Source organism: Miscanthus floridulus, chromosome 3 (genome assembly GCF_019320115.1).
Source record: "Miscanthus floridulus cultivar M001 chromosome 3, ASM1932011v1, whole genome shotgun sequence".
NCBI lineage: Eukaryota > Viridiplantae > Streptophyta > Magnoliopsida > Poales > Poaceae > Miscanthus > Miscanthus floridulus.
In genome coordinates, this window is record NC_089582.1 from 59,723,716 (window position 1) to 59,731,280 (window position 7,565).

A 7,565-nucleotide genomic window follows, 5' to 3' on the forward strand; every position below is an offset into this window, starting at 1 on the left:
CGCGTGTTCTTAAACCTAGCTTGATCCGCTTCTTTTTTTATCCGAAACAGTATTTTTCTCTTACAAATTCTTCCAGCATTCTTCTGAATCAAATTTCTCCAGAATTCTCTAAACGAACAGGCCCTAAGACAATATTGAAAACTGAGCTAGGGCTCGGTTGGTCAGCTGAGCGGGGTGCTCAGGCTGCCCACCGGTGATGAGCGCTGGCTTATGCAGGCGTCTCACCTTCTTTTAAGAGTATCTGGGAGACTCCACGTGCATTAAAAAAAACTACGATAATACCATTTTAAGATGAAATGGTGCATTATAGTAACTGGATTCAATAATACTAAACTGACTCTTGCCATTCTTTTTGTCTTGGAGTATTGTTTTATCAAAAAAATGGTTTATCTTCGTATAAGCTTTCTTTAATAAGTATAAAAAATATCCTATCTCGGCATATAGTGGCTTACTAGAGTTCACTATGTACCTGAGGGGAAGATTTGGAGACCTACATAAATTGAGAATTTGAGTTGGATTTTTTTTTTGCTTTAGCACAAAGAGTAGAGTAAGGACCTATTTAGGGTCTGGAGATTTCTTTAAAGTATAGCAAACGTACCCCTGCACAAATTGTATCATCCCTGTCATAAAAAATTCCAAACAAAAAGTGTTTCATCTCTGTCAGCCGCGGCCGCGACGTCTGCTTTGCTTCCGAGTGGCGCGAACGCATTGATCCTTCCTTTCTCGAATCTCGACTCTCCACCGTCCCGCGCCTCTTTCCCTAGTTCCAGGCTTCCAGCTGGCAGTTGTGCTGCTTGCCTGCTTGTACAGAGAGAGGCTGGCGGCCGGGCCGGGTCGGGCGCACGTGATCTTCTGCCATTCTGGAGGCGCCGGTGGCCGCCGCCTCAGGTTGCTTCGCGAGCGCGCCGTGCCGGCGGGGGAGATGGCAGATTCGCGCACCTTATCGCCGCCCGCCGAAGAAACCTCCTGCGCGTCGCCCGGACCCGCGTGCCCCCGCCAGGCGCTCGACCTAATGCCGCGGCGCCCCCACGGCATTCCTCCAATCTTTATATGAAGGTTAGTTTTTATATGAAGGAGAACCGTACATCAATCCAAGCCGAGTTCCACCCCGAGGTAATCCTGAGCCTCTCTTTCATTCTTGTTCTCGCTCTATTGCTTCCACTGAAATTGCCTGGGAGCACAGCATCGCATCCCACCCGCCAGTGCTGGTTCTCGAAATCGGGTCGTGCAAATAAGCTTCTTGCCTTGAGGCTTAATATACAGCTTCTTTATTTGGGGAACTGTAAATGCTTCTCAGGATTGGTGGCTACTACATTTTTTTTTGGGGGCAATTTCTTATTTGGCCTTGGTTTAAAGTTGTCTTTTTTCCTTGGCCCTAAAACAAAATTCCTTACATATTTGGCCTCACTCGAAGTTTCGTTTTTCAATCTGGCCTTACCGTCATCTCCCGCCTCTAACACCGTTAAGTGGCACATGAAATGACCAAAGTGGCCCTAAAACATTATGAGAAACCAAAGATCACCTAGGCAGCATAACAACATAATTTTAAGCACTTTGAATCCAATTTTTATAATATAAAAATTTGTGTTATGAAAATTGGATTCAAAGTGCTCAAAATTATGTTGTTACGTTGCCTGGGTGATCTTTGGTTTCTCATAATGTCTCAGGGGCAGTTTGGTCATTTCATGTGCCACTTAACGGTGTTAGAGGCGGGATATGATGGTAATGCAGATTGAAAAACGAAACTTCGAGTGAGGCCAAATAGATAAGAAATTTTGTTTGAGGGCCAAGGAAGAAAGACAACTTTAAACCAGGGCCAAATAAGAAATTTTCTCATTTTTTTTATTGCCTTGTTCTATTGCAGTGTCCCCTTAAGCTGTAGCAGTAAGATGTCCCTCAGCAATGCATACTAAATTCGTCAGCCGAGGTTTTCTAGTTTTTTCTGCGGGCCAGAGAACAGCTTAACATATCTGAAGAATCATCATAAGAAAATAAAATGAGGGCATCAGTAGCTAGTGCTTATCTTTTCTTGCCTTTGTTGTTTAAAGATGAATTTTTGGCTGCTTAGGTATTTTCATTATTATGACACTTGTCAAATGGTTGTTCTGCTATGATTAACTGTTGTGTTATCTCTGACAACTGTAGGTTTCCTACTTCCTCCTTCATGTAGGAACCTAATATATTTTATGTCGCTGAAGAGTAGAATAACTATTTGGACCGTTATTCTAGTTACACTATAGTCAACTGAATACCTCATTTTGTTGGTATATATTTTTATTAATACTACTAGAATTTTTTTACCTAATATCGGGCTATATAGAATTATAGATAAACAGCTTTAAATGACTTTTTAACTTTCAGAGATTATGTGAAATTTAACTTGGGCAAAATGACCATATGCTGCACAATTTTACCTAGGGGTGCATCCATATCCTGTTTCTTTATTCTATATGAGATTCCCATCCTAACTATTAGTACATGTTTAAACCAAATAATAGAAACTGGAATGCTAAAAGACCATAATGTACTCAAGAAGACCAGCACTGTTTCTGGCAATACAAGCAATGTGTTCTGTTCCTTTATTGAGGGCTTTGATATCAAATTCATAGCTTCAGAATTAATTTATTGAGTAACTATTTGAAGCGTATTGGCACCTCTTTCAAGTACAAAGCAAAAACTCCATATCAAAGATGAGCTTCAGATCCATCGAACAGTTACTTAGGAGGAACAGCAAAACCAAAATTTCTCGCAATATTGTTGACGGTGTCCATGACCAGAAGGAAGAGCAGTTAGTGCAATCCTTGAGGGAGTTACTTCTTGCAAGCAACCAGCTCCCAGATAAGTTTGATGACAACTATGTCCTTCTACGGTATGCCCATTTTATTTATTTTCTGGAAAATTATGTTATATATTGTTCTTACGCTGACATAATCCATCCAGTAACAGGGTAGGAGATGTTTTATTCTTCGATAGTTCTAGGATGCCTGTTTCCTTCCAGTTTTGCACTGAAGAGATCATGACCTCATTGCTCTCTCATCTTGCAGCTTTCTTAGAATGAGAGGCTTCAACATCTTAAAAGCAAAAGAGATGTTCTTAAATATGTTAAAATGGCGTGAAGATTGTTCTGTTGATGCCATCGCAAACGTATGTGTTTTTATTGTGTGTTACATTTCTTTTATCTCTAGTTTGTTACAAGAATTTATGCTTACAGTTATCTTGGAACTTTGCTCTATCTGTACCGTAAACGTCGTATGTTAGAATAATATATATGTACTTTTATTGCAATATCGAGCTTATGGCTGTGGCACTGTGCATATCAGCTTAGCTGGAATTTTATTATGGATAAAGCTTCCTTCATCTAAAAAATGAAATATCAAGCTTAAATGTCTGTTTCTATGCTACAGGATTTTAAATTTGAGGAGTATGATGCTGTGAAAAGATGCTATCCTCATGGATTTCATGGAGTTGACAGATTTGGCAGGCCTCTATATATCGAACGGGTTGGCTTGGTGGATCTCAGTAAGCTCATGCAAGTGACTAGTATTGATCGATATGTAAAATATCATATATCAGAACAAGAAAAAACTATATCTTTGAGATATCCTGTTTGCTCACTTGTGGCTAAAAGGCACATAGCCTCGACAACAGCCATATTCGATGTGAAAGGACTGGTGCGTCAAAGCTAAATGAAGCACTTCCCTTTAATGTTTCATATATTCCAGTTTATAAGAAAATAGTTGCCTAAATGTTCATCCATTCTTCATTCTCTAATACTGTGACCCAAGTTTCATGTTAGAAGCAGGTAGTATTAGAGAATAGAGATGCTTTGACTTATTACTGTCTTGTAAGTTTTACAGGGCTTTGCTCACATTTCATTTTATGTCTAGACATGTGTTCCACATACATGAAACTAATACATATCTACCTGGAACTATCAGACATTTTATATGTTAGTTTTTAAGTTCCCTATCTGGCATATAATGAAGTTATTTGACTATCTGTACGCAATCATATATTTTTTCTTGGCTGCCGTTATTCAGGGGTTGAATAACTTTTCAAAATCTGCAAGAGAGATGTTCGCAGAGATCCAAAAGATCGATAGCAATTACTATCCAGAGGTTTGTCTTGGTTATGTCCATGATCGAACATCTAATGTGGCTTTTGCACTAGCCACAGTCTGCTCATACGTATCTTGCTTCTTGCTACAGACATTAAATCAACTTTATATAATTAATGCTGGAACTGGATTTAGAGCACTGTGGAAAGTATTGAAAGCATTCATGGAGGCAAGAACGTTAGCAAAGGTTCAGGTAGCATATCTTTTTGTTTGCACTATTATTGTTTGACAAAATAGAGTGAATGCTTACCTCTATGTTACTTGTTAGGTTCTTGGGACCAATTACCTTAACACAGTATTAGAAGCTGTTGACCAAAGGTAAAAGTGCATCAAGTCATGTGCAACGTTTGCATCTTTAGCTGCTTGAATGATTGCTCCTTCTGCAGCAATTTACCAGACTTTTTAGGCGGAACATGCACTTGTCCAACAGGAGGATGCTTACTCCAAGATAAAGGACCCTGGACTGACCCAGAAATGGTTCGTGCTTCTAAGGTAAGGTATGTTTCTTTAATAGGTCATTTGAAATTTTCTGGGAAGCTGAAATAAAAATAAAAATAAAAATTGTTGGGAGTGATGGAATCTATTTGTGATTCTTAGGAAGCATTTGGTAAAGGTCAGAAGTCTTTCAATGAATTGACTGCCACAGTTGCCTGTGAAAGCTTTAGAGGTTGTCAGGTATTATGGTATATATTGTTCTTATTGTTCTTTGCACTTTAACTTCAACAGTTAAGCCTTTATCAGCATAGGCCTATTCCTATAGGGTGGTTGTAATATTGGTGTGTGGTCATCAGCCATTGATATGAGTGTATCAAGCCTTTTGAAGTGTTAAACACTCAGCACCATCTCAACCATGATTTTCAGTTTATAAGCCTGATTGAGCATCCGTTGACCTAGTTTATAGAAATAGAGGCCCCATTGTCACATTTTTTTTCTCAAACACACAAGAGAATTGCGCATCATTTCATTGAGAGAAATTGTCAAATCTATGATCTTCCTTTCCTCTAATATGATCCCATCTTCCCTACTGCCCTTGCTCACCTCTCCACTGACTTTTCTTTTTCCTATCCCTCTTTAACTTTTTTTTCTCGAACACGCAGGAGAGCTGCATATCATTATATTAAGAAGAAAAAGGGGCAACACAACCACAAACAAACATAAACACCAACACCAACACACACTACACACGCCACTCTAATATTTTGTGATTACAAGCACGCCTGTTAGAACTGAGACAAGCGACCGACACTCCCAGACACCAACCTACTACTCTTCATGAGCCGGACCAGTCAAAGAAGAGAGGCTCCGCGCGCCTGCTACCTATCCCTCTCTATGCTTTCCACCACTTGGTTTTCTTTTCTGAAGAGATATAATTATCACACAACTTGTGTGCATGCACACCTTGCCTTACCAGAAAATTATAGTCTGAGAGAAAATAATCATTACATTGTATCTACCTGTTTATTTCCTTTCCGTTGCTTAGTGCCATGCTCAAATGAAGTTGGCTCTCCTGTCTTCTAGTTCTCCCGTCATTTTCCTTGCCAAAGAATCATCATGGATTCTTGATTCTTCGTATTTTGTTTGCAGGAGCCTTCCACAAAACAAGTAGATTCCACTTCTCGTAAGAAAAGAACTCTTGGCATGTTGTTAAAAGATGACCAGGTCTTATTTGTGTCATCTTCTTTATTTTCTAATTTCATTTCTATCCCAGTGGAGTTTCACTTCATATCAGGGAAAAACATTTGCCAGTAAATAATTTTAAGTTTCACAAGGCAGCAAGTAAAGAAAAATACGTCTATGCCAGTTCAGCCAGTATTCCTTGTTTTATGCACGAAAAGTCGCATTAATACTGAATTCTCTATGGGACAGGTTGGAATTGATACAGGTGAAAATATTCTGCGGAAACTAGTCGATGAACAGATCTCGGAGAAGATCCGAGAACTTGAACACTGCGCTGCTCAGAGTAATGAGGTGAGCAAAGGAACCCAAATTCAAGAAATTGCAGCCAAGAAAATATTCTACGTAGCAACTGAATGTAGTTTCTTTGTAATTCAGACCCTGCAGACACTAGTATGTAAGCAACAAGAACTCACTGGCCACATCGAACAGCTGAGGAAAATCCTTCAGTGAGAATGGCACCCCTCCTAGTTCATTCATTCCTTTAGTTGCTGTCTTGCATAGCATTCAGCATCCCAAACTAAGAAGATAATCTCTCTACTTTTCTTTTATTTTTCAAAAAAAAATTACAGGGATGTCATGGGTGCAGATATGAAAGGCGACACACAAGACACAAAACTCAAAGTAAATTAGTGCTTGCCGAAGGTGGAGAAAGTCAGAAGGGACAAGAAACGAAGCCATCGTTGTAATGTAATAAAGAAAAAAATATGCACCTTAGATAGTTTTCTGTGATGAATCTTTAAGACTTTAACCCCTATGAGCTGTTAAAACACTCAGTTGTGAATGTCATAGTATACTGTACACCATGATTATTCTCGCAAAGCTGTCCAACGTCCTCTCAGTAGTACTGTACCATTGTTAAATAAATATTACTCATGTCATTTACCGTCATCCAGGTTTCATGAGTAAAGTTGTCTCTTACCGAGATTAGATTCAAGTCACACATCTTCAAATCACTCAGTACTTTGAGGTTTCATATGCACTGGAGCTAAACCGCAAGGCGCTTTTTTAAAAGAAACTACAACATCCCTGTATGTACTCGCTCATTACAAAATAGAAGAAATTGTTTGTTTAGTTTGGGCAAGGCTTTAACCAAATTAATATACTAATATGTCAATTATGTGATGCAAAATCATAATCACAAGTAACACGAATCTAGGAAGGTTAGTTTGTATCAAGACAAGAAAATGAGGTATTGATAAAGCAATTGTTGGTCGAAGGCTAGTCATAACCTAAGGGATTATACTTCCGTCTTGAGGCATAGGAGTATACATTATAAATCTTTTTTAGATATATATATATGTTAATGTGTGGCGTAGAAAAGACAAGGGAAAGCTTGTTTACACAAATGGTAAAGCCTTAACTAGTGTTTCTCTACTAGAAATCCACATATGAGTTATTATCATCCCTTAAAAATGATGTACACATTTGAACATTTTTTCTTTGTTTATTTTTTGGGCCAATTGCATTTATGCCCTTGTTTTCAACTCTAAGTGTATGTTTGCCCCTAATTTTTTAACTTTGCAAATTTGTCCATGTTTTTTTTTAAATCTGAAGCTTCCATTTGCCCCTATTCCGTGAAGAAGACTTAACGGTGTAGTAAAGGCTGAAAAGACACAAATGCGCTTGACACGAATGACCCAATAATCAATAGGACTTTTCATATACAAACTTATTGTGATGTATTTTGGACAAATAACATCACATTTATTTTGTACAGACAGGAATATCATCATTGTCATCTCAGTCAACTATTTCATCATCACAGCCTCGA

General features: G+C 38.6%; 1 protein-coding gene across 5 annotated transcripts; it reads left to right on the top strand.

Moving 5' to 3' along the window:
* Window positions 1–634: 634 nt before the first annotated feature.
* On the top strand, window positions 635–6,673 carry LOC136545830 (phosphatidylinositol/phosphatidylcholine transfer protein SFH11-like). Of its 5 annotated transcripts, none has more exons than XM_066537809.1 (13): window positions 635–1,113; window positions 2,644–2,869; window positions 3,045–3,144; window positions 3,405–3,671; window positions 4,041–4,118; window positions 4,209–4,310; window positions 4,386–4,435; window positions 4,504–4,609; window positions 4,715–4,792; window positions 5,702–5,776; window positions 5,984–6,085; window positions 6,170–6,240; window positions 6,364–6,673. In XM_066537809.1, exons 2-13 carry the CDS (start codon window positions 2,691–2,693, stop codon window positions 6,422–6,424), a joined length of 1,269 nt encoding a protein of 422 aa, XP_066393906.1. In that variant the 5' UTR covers window positions 635–1,113; window positions 2,644–2,690; the 3' UTR covers window positions 6,425–6,673. The 5 variants fall into 5 exon arrangements, with proteins under 5 accessions (XP_066393906.1, XP_066393907.1, XP_066393905.1 ...); XM_066537810.1 differs by having other exon boundaries at window positions 635–1,056; XM_066537808.1 differs by having other exon boundaries at window positions 635–2,869.
* Window positions 6,674–7,565: the final 892 nt, after the last annotated feature.

What these genes read in the sequence shown, in the direction of transcription:
- LOC136545830 (XM_066537808.1), top strand. Translation starts at nt 2,691, where the DNA reads ATGAGCTTCAGATCCATCGAACAGTTACTTAGGAGGAACAGCAAAACC. An exon ending in TATTCGATGTGAAAGGACTG is followed by an intron (nt 3,672 to 4,040) that starts GTGCGTCAAAGC and finishes GCCGTTATTCAG; the next exon opens with GGGTTGAATAACTTTTCAAA. An exon ending in CAGCTGAGGAAAATCCTTCA is followed by an intron (nt 6,241 to 6,363) that starts GTGAGAATGGCA and finishes AAAAAATTACAG; the next exon opens with GGATGTCATGGGTGCAGATA.